This window comes from Oncorhynchus clarkii, chromosome 28, assembly GCF_045791955.1.
Source record: "Oncorhynchus clarkii lewisi isolate Uvic-CL-2024 chromosome 28, UVic_Ocla_1.0, whole genome shotgun sequence".
NCBI lineage: Eukaryota > Metazoa > Chordata > Actinopteri > Salmoniformes > Salmonidae > Oncorhynchus > Oncorhynchus clarkii.
This window is the reverse complement of record NC_092174.1, coordinates 27,953,092-27,976,029: the sequence shown is the minus strand read 5'-3', so window position 1 is coordinate 27,976,029 and position 22,938 is coordinate 27,953,092. Positions and strand designations below refer to the sequence as shown.

General features: G+C 42.1%; 1 protein-coding gene across 1 annotated transcript; it reads left to right on the top strand.

Moving 5' to 3' along the window:
* The first annotated feature begins 4 nt into the window (after positions 1-4).
* Positions 5-17,077, top strand: LOC139386966 (alanine aminotransferase 1-like). The gene is made up of 13 exons (XM_071132879.1): positions 5-46; positions 8,037-8,045; positions 9,305-9,457; positions 9,876-9,965; positions 10,306-10,414; positions 13,553-13,686; positions 13,807-14,050; positions 14,194-14,273; positions 14,408-14,544; positions 15,332-15,506; positions 15,754-15,909; positions 16,108-16,220; positions 16,406-17,077. Exons 1-13 carry the CDS (start codon positions 5-7, stop codon positions 16,494-16,496), a joined length of 1,533 nt encoding a protein of 510 aa, XP_070988980.1. The 3' UTR covers positions 16,497-17,077.
* Positions 17,078-22,938: the final 5,861 nt, after the last annotated feature.

Genomic DNA, 22,938 nt, shown 5'->3' with positions numbered 1-22,938 from the left:
CAGAATGGCAAACCGACACTCGTACCGACATCAAAACCGTGTTGCAGTGCGGGACCACCATGTACGGACTGGAATGTGGCTGGCACAGGCGTTGGAGCCCAACCGCTCGCGCTCTGTGCCATCTCCCCACAACAACAGTTGGGAACCACAGGTGTAACGTTATTTCCACCCCAAAAGCACAATGCACTGTCGATAGTTATGAGTCTTGATTTTAACAGTCTACCTGTTAGAACGCCATCTCTTTACTATGACAGCTAGTTATGTCTATCCATAGATAAAGACGAAATGACATGTTTTTTTGTTATCAAAACAGGAAGTAGCGTGGGGCGACCTTTATTCACCTCCGATAGAAACCGGCGTTGTTCATAAATATTATGGTCCGAGAGCCTTTGAACAAGGTGTGAATTAATGTTATGTTAGTATAATACTATACTCTTATTGTCAAATAGTCTATTATTGATCATGAGGGGAAAAACAAACAATTATACTTGAAGTGAGGCAAATAAAGTAATAATGCCTTCACTACAGATCCAACAAGGAGAGAAACAAAAATGAGATTAAACTACATAAACCTGGACTTTTCCAACAGACTATGCCTTTAGGACACGATGTCTGTTTCAAAATTCCTGATGGAACGGACCTTATAATATGCGATTTTTCACAGAACTGAAATTGTCGTGTTGGTCTGCATTCACTACTGTAATAGCCTTCTTGCAATCATTCCCATGGATTTTAAAAACATATTTAATGGACAATATCAATATTTGACTATTAAAATGTGTGTGTGTGTGAGAAGGAGATGGTGGGAATAAGGATGGATGATGTTTGTGATGACAGGGTGAAAGGTGGCAAGATAAATTAACAATGGTGAAATAAATGAGTGAGTGAGAATGAATAACCACCCACATAATATCACTGGGAGCTGTTTTGTTTGGTCTCTTGTCTCAGTCTCAAGGGCACTATTTAACATAGGTTTCTTTGGCATGGGAATAACACATTATCAAAACATTGATTCAATACACATCCCAAAAAGCTTTCTTAAAAGTATTGCACAGGGGGCTTTCCGGTGACGCAACTTAGGAAATGGCTGCCTAGTTTTTCGTTCTGCACATCGGTTGGGTATTTCCCCCCCTAAATTCAAGTATTTACTCTGAGCATTATAATAACGTATGGAAAAGGTTGAGGAGCTACAACAACAGCCCATAAGACAGCAGAAGATATAATCGTCGATGAACCCGAGATGGCTAATGCTAGCGCAAATAAGATAGCAGTAGCAAAATAACCCTCATTTTGTGAGGTGATAAAGGTGGAATTGCGTGTAAAGGGTTGCGCTGATCGAATCTGGTATCAGGATAAGTATGACACTGAGTCACAGATTTTATGCTATGTATTTTTTATTAGCTAAGTAATAAGTGGTAAATGCAATTTTTGTATATATGGGTCTGCTGTAACACCACGCAGGGCAAACAGAGAACTGGCCAACACCCTAAAGATATCTTCTGACAATACTCTGACAGTAGTAGTTCCTGCTTCCGAGCTGGCCTGTCAGAGTAGATATCAAGTGTTGTTTTAAACTTACTCAATCTATGTTGATTTTTGGCACACCAACTGGTTCCAGCCCCCGGGCGCTCCCATTGGCAGGTGTAGTTGTTGCTGGGTAAAATATCTATGCGCTCATCCCCTAAATACCGTTATCTCACATCTGGTTCTTGTTACTGCTAAGTTTGAGTTCTAACAAAAGACGGTCTGTTTAACTGCCTACGTGTTGTAGGTGTCTCCCACAACTCATGATAACTACCTATACCTCAAGGCCAGCCACAGCCTTTCTGCTAGTCACATCATTTGTTGCAAAATGTTGCTTTTAACATACAGACACCCTCATGATAGGCCAAGCATATTTTCAATCTTCACATGCGCGAGGCGCTCACAGGCTTACAAGAGGAACTTCGAGAAGATGTAAGAAAATAACTAAATGAGTTCAAGAAGGACATTAACCAGAAACTTGAAGAAAACAAATTAGAACTTCACAGCATATCTACAAGAATGGGGGACGCAGAACAGCGCATTGGGGAAACGGAAACATGGAACTTTGCAGTCAAGGAAATACTTGAACAGTCACTGAAAAGCCAACACGCACTACAGGCAAAAGTGACAGAACTCGAAGGATTCTCACGTCGAAACATTAGACTTTATAATGTAGTAGAGGGCGCAGAAAAAGACTGTGCCCAAATTCGTGGGGGGTCTATTCAAGGACATTCAAGGACATAACTTACAGTGCTAGTAAATTATGCTCAACCTGTCTTCATCATAAGGGAGGTTTCTGAGTCAAAGGTGAACAAGGTGATTAGCTCACTAAAGAACTCTAAAGCCAAAGATGTGTTTGGGCTGGACTCTACCTTTCTTAAAAACTACAAAGAGTCACTCATTGGCCCCATTACTAAGGTCACCAACACATCTATTGGTCTCGGGGTGTTTCCAAGGGTACGGAAGTCAGCCATAATAGCGGCCATCTTTAAATCAGGCGACCATGCTGACGTGAGTAACTACAGGTCCATTAATATACTACCTGTGGTGTCAAAGGTTGTTGAAAAGTGTGTAGCAGAACAACTGATTGCTCACCTCAACAACAGCCCCTTCACATTACACTCCATGCAGTTTGGCTTCAGAGCGAAACACTCCACAGAAACAGCCAACTGCTTTCTTCTGAAAAATGTGAAGTCCAAGATGGACAAAGGGGACATTGTTGGGGCTGTGTTTCTGGACCTAAGGAAGGCTTTTGATACTGTTAACCATGAGATTCTCATCACAAAATTGTCCAAGTTCAACTTTTCCCTTGATGCCTTGAGATGGATGAAATCATACCTTGAAGGCAGAACTCAGTGTGTCAGAGTGAGCAATGAGCTGTCGCCCACTCTTAGCTATGATGTGGGCATGCCCCAAGGGTCAATACTGGGGCCCCTTCTGTTCAGCCTGTACATTAATGATCTGCCTTCTGTCTGTACTGGGTCTGAAGTTCAAATGTATGCAGATGATACAGTGATATATGTGCATGCAAAGAGCAAACAACAAGCTGCACAAGAACTCACTACTGTAATGGTCCAGGTTACAAAGTGGCTCAGTGACTCGTGTTTGCATCTCAATTTGAAAAAAAAACTGTTTGCATGTTCTTCACAAAGAGGGCAACAGATGCTACTGAGCCAGATGTCTATGTGTCAGGGGAGAAGCTCCAGGTGGTATCTGATTTTAAGTACCTTGGCATCATACTTGATTCCAACCTCTCTTTTTAAAAAGCATGTGAAAAGGGTAATTCAAATAACCAAATTCAACCTAGCTAATTTCCGATTTATACGACATTGTTTGACTACAGATGTAGCAAAACGGTACTTCAAATCTATGATACTCCCCCACTTAACATACTGCTTGACTAGTTGGGCCCGAGCTTGCTGTACAACATTAAGACCTATTCGGTTTGTCTACAAACAGGCTCTCAAAGTGCTTGATAGGAAGCCCAATAGCCATCATCACTGTTATATCCTCAGAAAGCATGAGCTCCTGAGTTGGGAAAATCTTGTGCAATACACCGATGCATGTCTTGTATTCAAGATCCTAAATGGCCTGGCTCCCCCTCCACTCAGTATTTTTGTTAAACAGAAAACCCAAACATATGGCAGCAGATCCACAAGGTCCACCAAGAGAGGTGACTGAAAAGGCACCTTTAGTAAATCAGTTTTCTCTGCGAGAGCTTCCCATGTCTGGAATACACTGCCATCAGACACACATAACTGCACCACATATCACACGTTCACAAAATGCTTGAAGACATGGCTAAAGGTCAATCAGATTTGTGAACATGGTCCCTAGCTGTGTGTTACCACTTTCTTTGTTGTCTGTAGCTTGTGAGATGTGGAAACACTTTGTTGCTTTTATGAATTTTGTCTTGCTGCTTTTTGTTCTGTCTGTATGCTATGTCTTGCTTGTCCTATGTTGCTATTGTCTATATTGTAATTGCTTTTAAAACCTGCCCAGAGACTGCGGTTGAAAATGAGCCAGCTGGCTAAAACCGGCACTTTTACTGAAACGTTGATTAATGTGCACTGTCCCTGTAAAAATTAAATAAACTAAATTAAAGTCAAGATGACACTGACTTGGAAATTGAGAGAGCACACCGAGCTCTGGCCTCAAAACCCCCCAACGGCGCCCCAGCAAGATCCATAGTAGTATGGTTCCTAAAAGTCTCAGTCAAAGAGAAAGTCTTACATGCAACCTGGAAAAAGCCTGTTAACTTCCAAGGCCAATGAGTGTTCTTTGATCATGACTACGCGGGAGAGATACTGAAAAGAAGGAAAGAACACACCCCCATTAAGAAAGCACTTGAAGAGAAGGGTATTCGCTTCCAAACACCATACCCGGCAAAAATGTGGGTGTTTCTGGAAAATGGCCTGGTTACATACGAGCATGGGAGATGGATGACATGGGAGTCCAACTACCTAAGTATTTTACCACTTCCTTTACTTTTATCGTTATTGATTTGTCGTTCATTTTTAGGCTCATGATTAGCAGGCAGATATGGTGCACAGGTTTTTTTTATTCATATCGATGCATCATGGGGAATTTAAGGTCATCAGTCTCAATGTGAACGGACTGGGGAGTGCCATCAAGAGAAGTAAGGTCATAAGTCTCAATGTAAACGGACTGGGGAGTGCCATCAAGAGAAGTAAGGTCATCAGTCTCAATGTAAACGGACTGGGGAGTGCCATCAAGAGAAGTAAGGTTATCAGTCTCAATGTAAACGGACTGGGGAGTGACATCAAGAGAAGTAAGGTCATCAGTCTCAATGTAAACGGACTGGGGAGTGACATCAAGAGAAGTAAGGTCATAAGTCTCAATGTAAACAGACTGGGGAGTGCCATCAAGAGAAGTAAGGTCATCAGTCTCAATGTAAACGGACTGGGGAGTGCCATCAAGAGAAGTAAGGTTATCAGTCTCAATGTAAACGGACTGGGGAGTGCCATCAAGAGAAGTAAGGTAATAGCAAAGATGAAACGGGAGAGAGGTGACATACTATTCTGGCAGGAAACTCACTTATCCACACCTGAACACGAGAAACTCAAGAAAATGGGATATAGGAACACTTTTTTTTCTTCTTACAAAATGGGTAGAAGAGGAGTTGCAATCTTGATCCCAAATTCAGTTAATTTTGAGTTTGTCAGAAATAAAAGACAAGGAGGGTAGATTTATACTTGTTAAATGTAAACTGGATAACAAGGAAGTTACATTATTTAATGTATACGCACCCCCAGGGAGTGACATGGTCTTCTACAGGAAGGTGTTTGATTTACCGTAATTACCACAGAAACCTCTGGCACTCTTATCTGTGGAGGGGATTTTAACACAATTCTAAACTCAAAATTGGACAGCACAAATCAAAATAGGAAAATTAGTCTAGTTGCCAAAAAGATCAATAGCATATTGCAGGATCTAGGACTGCTCGATGTATGGCTTGTGTAATGATTTAGGATTAATGCATTTTCCTTAAGATTGAATTGTTTGAACAACAGCTGCTTTGTGTGTGTGTGTGTGTGTGTGTGTGTGTGTGTAACAGGGTTGGTTATGTTTCCACTTGCCTCTAAAGAAATGTGTATTTAATGTTCAAGCATTCTTATTGGTTAGTTCAACTCTGATGACAATAAGGTGTGTTGTGATTGGCCCCACTTGCAGATAGGGGGAGATCGCGAACGTCAGGTCTCCCCAGTATGAAAATGTGACGCAAGGAGTAGGTCACGTTCTGAATATTGTTTTCTATTTTCTATTTTACAATGTGTACAAGTTTGCTGTACGTTACTGATTTATACATGTGTGGGTATATGGTACCTGTTAGGGATTGAGGGGCTTTCCGGGATGTGCTTTGGCATATGATTGCTGTAAATACAGTGCCTTGCGAAAGTATTCGGCCCCCTTGAACTTTGCGACCTTTTGCCACATTTCAGACTTCAAACATAAAAATATAAAACTGTAGTTTTTTGTGAAGAATCAACAACAAGTGGGACACAATCATGAAGTGGAACGACATTTATTGGATATTTCAAACTTTTTTAACAAATCAAAAACTGAAAAATTGGGCGTGCAAAATGATTCAGCCCCCTTAAGTTAATACTTTGTAGCGCCACCTTTTGCTGCGATTACAGCTGTAAGGCGCTTGGGGTATGTCTCTATCAGTTTTGCACATCGAGAGACTGAATTTTTTTCCCATTCCTCCTTGCAAAACAGCTCGAGCTAAGTGAGGTTGGATGGAGAGCATTTGTGAACAGCAGTTTTCAGTTCTTTCCACAGATTCTCGATTGGATTCAGGTCTGGACTTTGACTTGGCCATTCTAACACCTGGATATGTTTATTTTTGAACCATTCCATTGTAGATTTTGCTTTATGTTTTGGATCATTGTCTTGTTGGAAGACAAATCTCTGTCCCAGTCTCAGGTCTTTTGCAGACTCCATCAGGTTTTCTTCCAGAATGGTCCTGTATTTGGCTCCATCCATCTTCCCATCAATTTTAACCATCTTCCCTGTCCCTGCTGAAGAAAAGCAGGCCCAAACCATGATGCTGCCACCACCATGTTTGACAGTGGGGATGGTGTGTTCACGGTGATGAGCTGTGTTGCTTTTACGCCAAACATAACGTTTTGCATTGTTGCCAAAAAGTTCAATTTTGGTTTCATCTGACCAGAGCACCTTCTTCCACATGTTTGGTGTGTCTCCCAGGTGGCTTGTGGCAAACTTTAACGACACTTTTTATGGATATCTTTAAGAAATGGCTTTCTTCTTGCCACTCTTCCATAAAGGCCAGATTTGTGCAATATACGACTGATTGTTGTCCTATGGACAGAGTCTCCCACCTCAGCTGTAGATCTCTGCAGTTCATCCAGAGTGATCATGGGTCTCTTGGCTGCATCTCTGATCAGTCTTCTCCTTGTATGAGCTGAAAGTTTAGAGGGACGGCCAGGTCTTGGTAGATTTGCAGTGGTCTGATACTCCTTCCATTTCAATATTATCGCTTGCACAGTGCTCCTTGGGATGTTTAAAGCTTGGGAAATCTTTTTGTATCCAAATCCGGCTTTAAACTTCTTCACAACAGTATCTCGGACCTGCCTGGTGTGTTCCTTGTTCTTCATGATGCTCTCTGCGCTTTTAATGGACCTCTGAGACTATCACAGTGCAGGTGCATTTATACGGAGACTTGATTACACACAGGTGGATTGTATTTATCATCATTAGTCATTTAGGTCAACATTGGATCATTCAGAGATCCTCACTGAACTTTTGGAGAGAGTTTGCTACACTGAAAGTAAAGGGGCTGAATAATTTTGCACGCCCAATTTTTCAGTTTTTGATTTGTTAAAAAAGTTTGAAATATCCAATAAATGTCGTTCCACTTCATGATTGTGTCCCACTTGTTGTTGATTCTTCACAAAAAAATACAGTTTTATATCTTTATGTTTGAAGCCTGAAATGTGGCAAAAGGTCGCAAAGTTCAAGGGGGCCGAATACTTTCGCAAGGCACTGTAAGTGTGTTAGCTAGCATACACCGATGTAATGGTCACATAAGCCACTGCTAACACAGTTGTCTTCATGCTACAGATTTTGCCATCGACAGCCATCAATACCATTCAGCCCTGCACAACTAACGTGCTGTTTCCCATTTAACAACAGAAATAAATGCTCAACTGGGACCACTGGCCGAAGTGATTTATTTTGAGAAAACACAACGCATGGAGAGTACATATACATCTGTTACGTGTGTGTGTCTTGTTACGTGTGTGTGACTTGCTGCATGTTACAAAGTTGTGGTTAATCAGGTATAGGGAGGGGTGGTCATCACAAGGTTTAACTGAGATGGAAAAATACTGAACAACACAATAGCAGGAACTGAGCAACTGTTATAACTAGGGTGTGATACCAGAACAGTAAGAATCTATACATCGACAGAGGGTGGACTCCAAGAAGCGCCAAGAGGCGGGGACCAGCCTGAGCGCCTGCGATAGGCTGAGCAAGTCTAAACCACGCTCAGCCTCTACTGTGATAGGCCAACAGACGAGTTGGAACTACGTCTATCACAGTATAAGAACAGGTGTTGACTTACATCCTGTCAGTTCTCTGCTTGCCCTGCGTGGTGATACAGTGAAACCATATATACGAAAATTGCATTTACCATTTATTGCTTGAATTTAATTAAAGATAATTAACGACAGATTCTGACTTTTAGTCTTCCTGATACCGGATTCGAAAGACGCAACCCTATCACTTGACACCCACAAGACCGATAAGGAATATACTTTTTACTCAGCCCGCCACACGGAATACTCCAGGTTAAACAACTATTGTCTCTTCTCTGCCTGAGGTAGATCTGCCCCAAGGTGAGGAGCATCAAGCAGACAGAGCTGGAGCCCTTGGTGAGACGAGCAACCCAGATCAGAACAGAACTCACACAGACAGGTAAGATCTAATAGTTCAGCCACAGAGCTGACCTGATGTTAGCAACCTTAATACTGAAGTCACATGCATCATGTTATATTATTTCAGACATCGAACGGCTGTTCGATTGTACATGTTCACTTGTGCATGCAATGAAGTGCATTTTCATGTGAAACACAATATAGTATACTAATGAATATCCATTGACTTACACTACAGTATGTAATCTGTTTCTGATAGGGAGTGAGGAAGCCTTATATGGATGTATTCTACAATGTAGAAAATAATACAAATAAACAAAAACCCTTTAATGAATAGGTGTGTCCAAACTATTGACTATAGAGAGAGGGAGGGAGAGAAAGAGAGAACATACTGTCTCCTATTTAGTACGGTTCTTCCCTTGTTCAGATAGACACAAGGACAGATGATTGTAAAAATCACACGACATCGTTTCCCAGCAATGGAATTACTGTGTAATTTGAATAAACAAGATTCCAATTCAGTAGCTATGTCAATTTTTTTTTATCTAAACTGACATTGCTCAAACCAACAGAACAGTGTTTTGTGTGCAATTTATTACGTCAACGCATACAATTGTTTGCATGGCATTACATATGTCAAGATACCTAGCTAGGTAGCTAGACGTTGCAGTATGTCACTTACCACACTACGGCCGCTTCCGCTACTGTCCCTCAGTGCTAGCCGAAACTCTCCAGCTTTGCTGGGGTCCATACTAAGCTGAAGATGGAGAACCTCATCGCCAGCTCCGGGGAGGCAAAGCGGTCGAATTCCAGAATGGCAAACCGACACTCGTACCGACATCAAAACCGTGTTGCAGTGCGGGACCACCATGTACGGACTGGAATGTGGCTGGCACAGGCGTTGGAGCCCAACCGCTCGCGCTCTGTGCCATCTCCCCACAACAACAGTTGGGAACCACAGGTGTAACGTTATTTCAACCCCAAAAGCACAATGCACTGTCGATAGTTATGAGTCTTGATTTTAACAGTCTACCTGTTAGTAAAGAGATGGCGTTCTATGACAGCTAGTTATGTCTATCAATAGATAAAGACGAAATTACATGTTTTTTTGTTATCAAAACAGGAAGTAGCGTGGGGCGACCTTTATTCACCTCCGATAGAAACCGGCGTTGTTCATAAATATTGTAACGACCCTGGGTTTATGATCGCGGGAATTGACTCTGCCGCACGAGCATGCTTTTGCGGCATAGTCGATAGCGCGCCGGACCTCGGGCTAGAAGGTCGAGGGTTCGAGACCTGCTCCCTGCTGTTTCATTACAATATTATGGTCCATGCAATGAAGTGCATTTTCATGTGAAACACAATATAGTAAGTATACTAATGAATATCCATTGACTTACACTATAGTATGTAATCTGTTTCTGATAGGGAGTGAGGAAGCCCTATATGGATGTGATAGACGTCAGTAGGGGAGACCCACACGGAGGAGGGGTAAAACCCTTGACTTTTGTCCGACAGGTAATGTCATTTTAACCTTTGTTTCTGTCTGAGTGTCGCCCGTTAATCCTGCCTGTTTGCTCCTGAGTAGCACAGCGGTTTAAGGCACTGCATCTCAGTGCAAGAGGCGTCACTACAGACACCCTGGTTTGAGTCCAGGCTGAATCACAACCGGACGTGATTGGGAGTCCCATAGGGCGGCGCAGGTTTGGCCAGTGTAGGCCGTCACTGTAAATAAGAATTTGTTCTTGACTGACTTGCTTAGTAAAATAAAGGTTAAATAAATCTAAGTTGTATTTGTTAACTCTTTCTCTTTACACCTTTGTGTGTGTACGCATACATGCACGTGTGTGTGTGTCAGGTTCTTGCAGCCTGCATATACCCTGAGCTGGTCGAAAGTGATAAACTGCCAGTGGACGTTAAACAGAGAGCCCAAAGCCTACTGAGCGCATGTGATGGGGGGAGTGTAGGTAAGAAGGACTGCAATTGGGCCTATGGAAACACATTACAGTATGTCTACAGTTTGACTGTCAATGTACAAAAATAAAAATATAAAACTCAGCATGTAAAAATTTCAAAGATTTTACAGAGTTACAGTTGATATTGAAATAATCTAATCTATCGAATTCACATGACTGGGAATACAGATATAGTGGGGAGAACAAGTATTTGATACGCTGCCGATTTTGCAGGTTTTCCTACTTACAACGCATGTAGAGGTCTGTAATTTTTATCATAGGTACACTTCAACTGTGAGAGACGGAATCTAAAGCAAAAATCCAGAAAATCACATTGTATGATTTTTAAGTAATTAATTTGCATTTTATTGCATGACATAAGTATTTGGTCACCTACCAACCAGTCAGAATTCCGGCTCTCACAGACCTGTTAGTTTTTCTTTAAGAATCCCTCCTGTTCTCCACTCATTACCTGTATTAACTGCACCTGTTTGAACTCGTTACTGTTTAAAAGACACCTGTCCACACACTCAATCAAACAGACTCCAACCTCTCCACAATGGCCAAGACCAGAGAGCTGTGTAAGGACATCAGGGATAAAACTGTAGACCTGCACAAGGCTGGGATGGGCTACAGGACAATAGGCAAGCAGCTTGGTGAGAAGTTGGCGCAATTATTGGAAAATGGAAGAAGTTCAAGATGGTCAATCACCCTCGGTCTCACCTCGTGGGGCATAAATGATCATGAGGAAGGTGAGGGATCAGCCCAGAACTACACGGCAGGACCTGGTCAATGACCTGAAGAGAGCTGGGACCACAGTCTCAAAGAAAACCATTAGTAACACACTACGCCGTCATGGATTAAAATCCTGCAGTGCACACAAGGTCCCCCTGCTCAAGCCAGCGCATGTCCAGGCCCGTCTGAAGTTTGCCAATGACCATCTGGATGATCCAGAGGAGGAATGGGAGAAGGTCATGTGGTCTGATGAGACAAAAATAGAGCTTTTTGGTCTAAACTCCACTCGCTGTGTTTGGAGGAAGAAGAAGGATGAGTACAACCCCAAGAACACCATCCCAACCGTGAAGCATGGAGGTGGAAACATCATTCTTTGGGGAAGCTTTTCTGCAAAGGGCACAGGACGACTGCACCGTATTGAGGGGAGGATGGATGGGGCCATGTATCGCGAGATCTTGGCCAACAACCTCCTTCCCTCAGTAAGAGCATTGAAGATGGGTCGTGGCTGGGTCTTCCAGCATGACAACGACCCAAAACACACAGCAAGGGCAACTAAGGAGTGGCTCCGTAAGAAGCATCTCAAGGTGCTGGAGTGGCCTAGCCAGTCTCCAGACCTGAACCCAATAGAAAATCTTTGGAGGGAGTTGAAAGTCCGTATTGCCTAGCGACAGCCCCGAAACCTGAAGGATCTGGAGAAGGTCTGTATGGAGGATTGGGCCAAAATCCCTGCTGCAGTGTGTGCAAACCTGGTCAAGAACTACAGGAAACGTATGATCTCTGTAATTTCAAACAGAGGTTTCTGTACCAAATATTAAGTTCTGCTTTTCTGATGTATCAAATACTTATGTCATGCAATAAAATGCAAATTAATTACTTAAAAATCATACAATGTGATTTTCTGATTTTTTTTGTTCCATCTCTCACAGTTGAAGTGTACCTATGATAAAAATTACAGACCTCTACATGCTTTGTAAGTAGGAAAACCTGCAAAATCGGTAGTGTATCAAATACTTGTTCTCCCCACTGTATGCATCTATTACAGATTCTTAAAAAAATGGAAGGCCGTGGATCAGAAAACCAGTCAGTATCTGGTGTGACCATTATTTTCCTTATGCAGCGCGACATATCTCCTTTGCATAGAGTTGATCAGGCTATTGATTGTGGCCTGTGGAATGTTGTCCCACTCCTTTTCAATGGTTGTGTGACGTTAATGTATATTGGCCGGAACTGGAACACGCTGTCGTACACGTCAATCCAGAGCATCCCGAACATGCTCAATGGGTGGCATGTCTGGTGAGTATGCAGGCCATGGAAGAACTTAGACATTTTCAGCTTTCAGAAATTGTGTACAGATCCTTGCGACATGGGGCCATGTAGTATCAGGCTGAAACATGAGGTGATAGCAGCAGATGAATGGCACGACAATAGGCCTCAGGTTCTCGTCACAGTATCTCTGTGCATTAAAATTGCCATAGATAAAATGCTATTGTGTTCATTGTCCGTAGCTTATGCCTGCCCATATCATAACCCCACCGGCCCCATGGGGCACACTGTTCACCACACTGACATCAGCAAATCGCTCGCCCACACTCCGCCATAAACGCTGTCTGCCATCTTCCCGGTACAGTTGAAATTGGGAATCATCCATGAAGAGCACACTTCTCCAGCGTTCCAGTGGCCATTGAAGGTGAGCATTTGCCCACTGAAGTCGGTTACGACAGCGAACTGCAGTCAGGTCAAACCCTGCTGAGGACGACGAGAATGCAGATGAGCTTCCCTGAGACAGTTTTTGAATGTTTGTGCAGAAATTATTTGGTTGTGAAAACCCATATTTTTATCAGCTGTCTGGGTGGCTGGTCTCAAACAATCCCACAGGTGAAGAAGCCGGATGTGGAGGTCCTGTCCTGGTGTGATTACACCTGGTCTGTGGTTGTGAGGCTGGTTGGACTTATTGCCAAATTATTTACAACAACATTGGTAGACAAATTAACATTAAATTCTCAAGCAACGACTCTGGTGGGCATTCTTGCAGTCAGCATGCCAATTGAACGCTACCTCAAAGATTGAGACATCTGAGGCATTTTAGAGTGGCCATTTATTGTCCCCAGCACAAGGTACATCTGTGTAATGATCATGCTGTTTAATCAGCTTCTTGATATGCCACACCTGTCAGTTGGATGGATTATCTTGGGAAAGGAGAAATGCTCACTAACCGGGATGTAAACAAATTTGTGCACAACATTTGAGAGAAATAAGCTATTTGTGCATATGGACATTTTCTGGGATCTTTTATTTCAGCTCATGAAACATGGGACCAACACTTTAGATGTTGCATTTATATTTTTGTTCAGTGTGCATGTGATGTGTGTTTATATTTGAAATGCATCTCTTTTTTCTTCTTCTCTATATTATCAGGCTCATACACGCTCTCTGGTGGTATCTCTTATATACAGTGCAGTGTGTCCAACTTCATCTCTCGACGAGATGGTGGTGTACCATCGTCCCCCGAGAATATCTTCATGACATCTGGCTCCCAGAGGTCTTTAATGGTGAGAATCATCTTCACCATCCCCATCATCATCAAAACCATTGTCATAATAATAATCATCTTAATCGTTGTGTCTGTCTCATTCATCTTTCACTCTTTATTTTCTGTTTTTTTTGTTTAGCTGGTTCTGAAGCTGTTGGACCACAATCAGGCCTCACTCCCGACAGGTGTGCTGACCGCTGTTCCCGCCTACTCTTCCTTCAAAATGATGTTGCAATGGCTTGGTGCAGCCATTGTTCCCTACTACCTAGATGAGGAGCAGGGTTGGGCAATGGAGGTGGAGGAGCTACGCAGAGCACTACAGGCCTCTAAGGGTGTCTGCAACACAGTTGCCCTGTATGTCATCAACCCGGGGAATCCTACAGGTAACGAGTTGTTCCGGTTCCATGATGGTTGATACAGTAGTACCACACTATTTGTCCCTATGAAGAATGTAACGTAAACCTTTTTGCAGCCAAGTTACCTCAGCAGTATTTATGGATAGTCTCATTTGTTTTGTTGTTGCTAGGTCATGTTCAGAGCAGGAAGTGTATTGAAAAGGTGATCCGATTCGCTGCTGAGGAGAGGCTCTTCCTCATGGCTGATGAGGTGATTTCCTGTCTATACTTTCTCCTGGCAAATCGCTTATTTTCAATGACAAATATTTCACTTCCCTCTATATTGACTATGTAGTGAGTTGTTCTGTCTTCCACGCACCCCTCGCTGTTTCATTCGATCCACAGGTGTATCAGGAAAGTGTGTTCGGGGAGGGCAGTGAGTTTGTCTCCTATAAGAAGGTTCTGTCTGAAATGGGGCCTCATCTCTCTCACACAGTGGAGCTGGCCTCTTTCCACTCAGCATCCAAAGGCTTCATGGGCGAGTGAGTACTGTACAGCAGCACTGTCTGTCTTCTAAGGCAATAGACTAACGGATTCATGCATTCAACTGAAGGTGAACTGTATTAGGAGGTTTTGTAATTGACTGGTCTAAAGTTCAGAATGCCACCATGATGCATCTATTAGAATGCTGCTGGATGAATGAGATGAGGAAGGATTCCATTATCTGATTTATTTCACACACACAGCAGAGGGGTGAGGATTTTATTGGCTTGTAAGGCTGTTAGGTATGGTTGTGGTGGTTGATTATTTCATGCACAAAAGGAAGGCAAACAGAATATGCCACCCACTGGCATCACCATGAAAGGATTTGCCGTTTTCAGAAGGGTAGAAGGGGGTTAAATGGTAAGGTTAGGAGGAGTGGTGATTTGTCAGTGAGAACAGCTGTAGTGGGAAGGGGTGGGGCATGGCCCAATTAGTCACATCAACAGAGGAGTGGTCTTCAATACATACATACTATAGCCTACTGTACTCTACAATGATCTGGATCATATTACCCCATTAACTACTTAATTAAGTAATTAGCTACTAGCCTACTACTTCTTTAGAATGGTCAAATTCCTTCAGCATGAGCGTTAGAGCAAACATGGATTAGTGCCTTAGACAATGTATGAGCTGCCAACACAAACTCAATAGGGACAAAAGTAAATAAAATAGCTGGCAGTTCCCTAAGAGATCCACTTCAGGCTTCCTATGGTGTAAAAGCCTGTACTGAAACCAGCAGGCCAGTGTTTGACCACTACTCTGTATGTGTCTCTCCTCCCTGCACAGGTGTGGGCTACGCGGAGGGTACGTGGAGCTGGTGAACCTTGACCCCGCCGTCATGAAGTACGCCTACACCCTCTTTTCCACTGACATCTGTGCCCCTGTGACTGGTCAGCTAGCCCTGGAGCTCATGGCTAACCCTCCCAGGCCAGGGGACCCCTCATACCCGGTCTACGCCCAGGTGAGACCCATCAAAATAGATCAAACTACAGTATGACGTTAGGCTCAATAGATTGCATATGTCATGTAACATTTAGTCATAAGTAGTTTAATGATAGTGCTCTACAATCATTGTCTCTAAAATAAGAAATAGTTCATCAAAATCAAACAAATGTATTCCTTTCCCTATTCACAACGGCACCTCAGTGTCCCATACAATATGCTCTCCCCGTGTCGTTCTTTTCCGTCTTCTCTCCCATCCCCGCCAGGAGACCCAGTCTATCCGTGCCATGCTGGTCCATAACATGAACTGGGTCCCAGAGTTTCTGAACAATATCCAAGGGATCAGCTGTCAGCCGATGATGGGAGGAGCTTTCGTATTCCCCCGGCTGTATCTACCCCAAGCAGCCATTGAGAAGGCCAAGGTTAGTCATGGGGCAAATAGTACACTGTATGGTCAGGTAGAGCACTAGAATGACTACTGCTGTTTGTCATATGGGCATTTCAAGAGACATTCACCTTTTGGAGGAAAAACATGTGATTCAACATGTGATTAATTCTAAATACTCTGGAGTTAATGATTTGATCTCTTATATATGTTAGTTTTCTGTTTTCTATTGCAGGTGGTGGGGATGCAGCCTGACCTGTGGTACTGTAAACGGTTACTAGAGGAGGCAGGAGTGTGTGTGCGACCGGGGTGTGAGTATGGACAGAAGGAAAGCACCCACCACATCAGGTACAATCCTCTCTCTGTCAACAGCTTCTGGACATAGAAATGTCACCATAAAACACTCCAGTAGTCAATGGCTCCATATCCACTACTCATCCTATGCAAATGAACAGGGAAGCATAGCATTAGCCTCATCATTCTATTTAAATGGTTATACTTCCCCACTGATTTGTTCTCATCTCTCTCTGTAGACTGTGTGTCATGACCCCAGTGGAGACCATGGAAGAGGTACTGAAACGCCTGAAGAACTTCCACCTGCACTTCCTCAATGAGTTCTCCTGAAAACTGGCTTCACCTTACAGCCCAAAGATGAATAATACATTTAACTTCTGACACAATCACAGTACAGAGAAGTAAATTGCAACCAGTAACATTGTTTAACATCTTTATCTTTCAACAGACCATATTTAAATAATAAATTAAGACAACACATGACCCGAGTTGAAAAATTCTGCATTTGGATTGAACAAAGATGGGCGTGAGCGGGTTTTAACATAATTATTATGATTCAAGTCATGCATGTCCACAGAAACATATTATCCATATTTTGTCAAACTTTGGCATTAGAGAATGAAACTACCTGTCTCAGACAGTGTAGATCCCCTCTAAATACTCAGACTCTTCTTAACAATAAGAACGTTACCTTGTTAGGATCTGCCATTGTGGGGCAGAGATATTGGAACTAAGGGAATAAGTAAAAGTTGACATTTTGAAGGTAAGGATAGATTTTGGCCATATTCACTAACATCCAAACTCCATCATGTCAATTCAACACTTTCTATGACTGTGATATGTTTGTCTCACTTCGCTATCATAAAATGAATGCGTTAACTGTAAGTCGCTCTGCATTAGAGCATCTGCTAAATTACTAAGATGTAAAAATGATGACAAATAAACAGACTTTTTAAAACATTTGATGCAATCTGTGTTGAGTTACTCCAATGGCATTTCAAGGGGAATTTAGCCACCCTCTAGTTTGTGAGGATAAAAATACTTACTCCAAGACATTTGTTGTTCTATAACATAACAGTTTTAATGTCATATTCAATAAGTATATAAATACAGTAAAACCTCATAGGCCTACTGACAAAAGCTGGATGTTTTAAATCACCTCAGATTCTCGACCATTCTATTGAACACATTACACTTTACTTCCTATGTGGTATGCATAATACAGCTATAGTCAAAATAGGTAGAGTTTAACAATCAGAGATTCTAACAATATGCTCTGAATATTAACAAAATATCAGAAATGTAACAGAATTTGCAGCATTGTAGTATTTACAAAATCAAAAGCCTGTGCTAAGATCTGAATAGCAGTTTCAAGGTTGTGTTCGTAACAACTATCCTGCCAGCAACAAAAATGATGACACTTTTGTATGGTACTGACTAAACTTTCAAAATAAAAGGCCACATTTCAAAACTTTGCAATGTCAATAAATCATTCAAAAGATATACATTTGTAATTTTTTATTTTTATTTTTTTATTTCACCTTTATTTAACCAGGTAGGCTAGTTGAGAACAAGTTCTCATTTGCAACTGCGACCTGGCCAAGATAAGGCATAGCAGTGTGAACAGACAACACAGAGTTACACATGGAGTAAACAATTAACAAGTCAATAACACAGTAGAAAAAAGGGGAGTCTATATATACATTGTGTGCAAAAGGCATGAGAAGGTAGGCAAATAATTACAATTATGCAGATTAACACTGGAGTGATAAATGATCAGATGGTTATGTAAAGGTAGAGATATTGGTGTGCAAAAGAGCAGAAAAATAAATAAATAAAAACAGTATGGGGATGAGGTAGGTGAAAATGGGTGGGCTATTTACCAATAGACTATGTACAGCTGCAGCGATCGGTTAGCTGCTCAGATAGCAGATGTTTGAAGTTGGTGAGGGAGATAAAAGTCTCCAACTTCAGCGATTTTTGCAATTCGTTCCAATCACAGGCAGCAGAGAACTGGAACGAAAGGCGGCCAAATGAGGTGTTGGCTTTAGGGATGATCAGTGAGATACACCTGCTGGAGCGCGTGCTACGGATGGGTGTTGCCATTGTAACCAGTGAACTGAGATAAGGCGGAGCTTTACCTAGCATGGACTTGTAGATGACCTGGAGCCAGTGGGTCTGGCGACGAATATGTAGCGAGGGCCAGCCGACTAGAGCATACAAGTCGCAGTGGTGGGTGGTATAAGGTGCTTTAGTGACAAAACGGATGGCACTGTGATAAACTGCATCCAGTTTGCTGAGTAGAGTGTTGGAAGCAATTTTGTAGATGACATCGCCGAAGTCGAGGATCGGTAGGATAGTCAGTTTTACTAGGGTAAGTTTGGCGGCGTGAGTGAAGGAGGCTTTGTTGCGGAATAGAAAGCCGACTCTTGATTTGATTTTCGATTGGAGATGTTTGATATGGGTCTGGAAGGAGAGTTTAGAGTCTAGCCAGACACCTAGGTACTTATAGATGTCCACATATTCAAGGTCGGAACCATCCAGGGTGGTGATGCTGGTCAGGCGTGCGGGTGCAGGCAGCGAACGGTTGAAAAGCATGCATTTGGTTTTACTAGCGTTTAAGAGCAGTTGGAGGCCACGGAAGGAGATAGATAGATAGAACAGTGTCCAAGGACGGGCCGGAAGTATATAGAATGGTGTCGTCTGCGTAGAGGTGGATCAGGGAATCGCCCGCAGCATGAGAAACATCATTGATATATACAGAGAAAAGAGTCGGCCCGAGATTTGAACCCTGTGGCACCCCCATAGAGACTGCCAGAGGACCGGACAGCATGCCCTCCGATTTGACACACTGAACTCTGTCTGCAAAGTAATTGGTGAACCAGGCAATCAATGGCAATTCTTTATGGTGATTATATGCAATTGCAAGACTTTATTTTTTTTTAAAGAGATTGTAACCACTGTTAAATCTAATTTTCATGGTCTATTTACAATGTTGTGCTGTAGAGATTTTTATTTTTTACCAATGTAAAAGTGGGGTTGGGAGTATTTAGTAGGGTCTGTAGACTCTATATATGGTGTTCTTTCGTGGAGGACTGGATAAGAGTGTTCCTGGCCTTTTACTCCTTCCATTCCATAAGCCTCAATGCCGACCCTTCGTAAACTTTTTGAAAAAATAGTGTTTGACCAGATACAATGCTACTTCACAGTATTTTTAAATGTTTTTATTTCACCTTTATTTAACCAGGTAAGCCAGTTGAGAACATGTTCTCATTTACAACTGTGAATCGGCCAAGATAAAGCAAAGCAGTGCGACACAAACAACACTGAGTTACACAGAATAAACAAACGTACAGTCAATATACAGTGTGTGCAAATGAAGTAAAATTAGGAAGGTAAGGCAATAAATAGGGAGGTAAGGCAATTACAATTTAACAAATAAACACTGGAGTGATAGATGTGCAGAATATAGAGTAGAGATACTGGGGTGCAAAGGAGCAAAAATAAAATATATATAAATGCGGATGAGGTAGTTGGATGGACTATTTACAGATGAGCTTATGTACAGGTACAATGATCTGTAAGATGCTCTGACAGCTGATGCTTAAAGTTAGTGAGGGAGATATAAGTCTCCAGCTTCAGTGATTTTTGCAATTTGTTTCAGTCATTGGCAGCAGTGAACTGGAAAGAAAGGCGGCCAAAGCAGGAATTGGCTTTGGGGCTGGCCAGTGAGATATAACTGCTGGAGCGCGTGCTATGGGTGGGTGCTGCTATGGTGACCAGTGAGCTGAGATAAGGCGGGGCTTTACCTAGCAAAGACTTATAGATGACCTGGAGACAGTGGGTTTGGCGACGAATATGAAGCGAGGGCCAGCAGAAGAACGTACAGGTCGCAGTGGTGGGTAGAGAATCACCAGCAGCAAGCAGCAAGAGCGACATCCTCGATGTATACAGAGAAAAGAGTCAGCCCAAGAATTGAACCCCGTGGCACCCCCAAAGAGACTGCCAGATGTCCGGACAACAGGCCATCCGATTTGACACACTGAACTCTGTCTGAGAAGTAGTTGGTGAACCAGGCGATGCAGTCATTTGAGAAACCAAGGCTGTTGAGTCTGCCGATAAGAATGCGGTGATTGACAGAGTCGAAAACCTTGGCCAGGTCGATGAATACGGCTACACAGTATTGTCTTTTGTCAGTGGCGGTTATGAGATCATTTAGGGCCTTGGGCATGGCTGAGGTGCACCCATGACCAGCTCGGAAACCAGATTGCATAGTGGAGAAGGTACGATGGGATTCGAAATGGTCGGTGATCTGTTTGTTAACTTGGCTTTCGAAGACCTTAGAAAGGCAGGGTAGGATAGATATTGGTCTGTAACAGTTTGGGCCTAGCGTGTCTCCCCCTCTGAAGAGGGGGATGACCGCGGCAGCTTTCCAATCTTTGGGGATCTCAGACGATACGAAAGAGAGGTTGAACAGGCTAGTAATAGGGGTTGCAACAATTGCGGCGGATATAATGGATATAATGGTGTAACACTAGATTGTAAACTGACATGGTCAAAACATATTGATGCAACAGCTGCTAATATGGAAAGAGGTCTGTCCTTGATAAAGTGCTGCTCTGCTTTCTTGACATCACAATCAACCAAACAATCCTACAGGCCCTAATTTTATCACACCTGGACTACTCCCCAGTTATATTGTCAAGTGCCACAAAGAAGAACATAGGAAAACTACAGTTGGCCCATAAAAGTACATTTTACATTATAGTAATTTAGCAGACATTCTAATCCAGAGAAAAGTTTACACTTTAAAATCTAATTTCCTGCAGTTTTACACATGTTGCCATGTGTTTTTCTGACAGGTCTGTCAGTGAATGACATAACAAGAGGAACACTGCCCATGCACTAACAAAATTCGAAATGGCACATTTTGCATTACACTATTACAACTCTCTACAGCAGTAAACTGAAAGCCCAACTGAGTTTCTGAGTTAGTTGGGCCCCCTGGTCTGTATTGATCCCATACTCAGTCTGGATTCGTACCGCGGACCGCCTATTGAGTATGTAAATTATAATTTATGATAAGGATATAGTAGTAATAGTATGCAGTGGACACTTTTACAAATATTGAGTGATAGTGGACCTTCGTAGTTGGTGCTGCATTTTCCTGGAAACCATACGTTCATAACTCCATAGACATTCTTGTCTTTGGAGTTGTGAAATCATAGCTAAGGTAATTAAAGTCTCGCCTGGTAGAACCAGGGAAATAGAAGTCTGCCTTTATCTTAATAAATACACTTTTATTGTATGGTAAGTGTTTGTTGACATGCATGAAATGACGTGGAAACAACGTTAATTCAACCAGTGTGTGCCCAGTGAGATATCTCAAACCTATAGCCTATTATCGAAATATTCCAAAGCTACCACAACAAGGGTGAAAGAGAAATAGCAGAGGGATGCACTAGGTAGGCTCTTAATCAATAAACTACTGTAACGGATAGCTGTTTAACCCATTTCTTCACAGCGTGTGCTGTGTAATGCTCAAATGATGACATTCCAGTGGAGTGGCTTTTCATTTTGAAACATGAAGCCTAAAGCTCTCACTTCATTTGAAGTGTCCATCGTTTAACAACTAAAACATAGAAAGGCATGCTCTTCCAAATCGATGGTTGTATTTAAACTAGACTATGTGCTACTCTGTAGAACTGTTGTCCCATCCAAGTTCTCATTTAGTATTACAATGTGCATAACACTTTGGACTATAATGTCTCCAACTTAAATGACACCATTTCCATAAAAGTACCTTGGGTGAACTGGAATATAATGTCTCTAACTTAAACAACACTATCTTCCAGTCTACCCAAGCTACTTTAATGGAAATGGTGCGTCTTTAAATAAGACTTATCTCCACAATGCCCTCGCTGTAAAACAGAGACGGGTACTTCATTACACATGACATGGGCCTGCCCTAAACATTAATAAAGGAGGCTGGAGATGGAAAGAATTTGACATGAGGTCCTTCATAGGGAAGTAGGCCTGCATTTAACTCCCACGATGACAATCCTTGGAGATCGATCTGATCTACAACTTACTTTTCAGAGATGTAAGATTTTTTTTTTGCTTAGCTATGACTATGACAAAAAAATGTATAACTGTGGAACCATGAGGATCCTTCCAATATCACTCAATGGATTAATGAGGTCAATGCCACTAGTAGAAGGTAGTCCATAGTCTTTTCATAAGAATTATGATCCCTGGTTAGAATATACAGAGTCATTATAGACATTTATTAATTGATATGTGTAGGATATGTGATCTGAGGTAACAACTAAAATGGCGTGATGGCATATGAATGCAGGTGTTATTGTATGGTATGATGTGCAATTGGGATGTACTGTATGTTTTTTGGGGTGTTTGCTTTGTTTGTTGTACTTGTATAATTGAATTATTGAATTCTATGTGGAAAGAAATATAATAAACACAATTTTTCCACAAAAATAAACTAACAATGTGGATGAACCAGAAATATCTGTTTTAGGCCAGGCCTACTGAAATTTGCCTGGGGCAACTTTAAAGCAGGCTCAACTTGCAAAACTGATCCGTTTACGTGTTCCTATACAAAAAATAACTTTGGGAGGGAGCTTTACCCCTACTCACTTCCTCACCATCAGCATGAGAAAAGATCAAGGAACCATAGAAGTGGACAAGTCAATAGGCATCTCATCAGATTCTATTCTATTTATCTGAGAGGACCAGCAGGTGTGATAGTAGA

Bases quoted from the DNA above. Each gene is read 5' to 3' on its own strand.
- LOC139386966 (XM_071132879.1), top strand. From the start codon at position 5: ATGGCAAACCGACACTCGTACCGACATCAAAACCGTGTTGCA. The intron at 14,274-14,407 runs GTGATTTCCTGT...TTCGATCCACAG, and splicing joins TCTTCCTCATGGCTGATGAG to GTGTATCAGGAAAGTGTGTT. The intron at 14,545-15,331 runs GTGAGTACTGTA...CTCCCTGCACAG, and splicing joins TCCAAAGGCTTCATGGGCGA to GTGTGGGCTACGCGGAGGGT.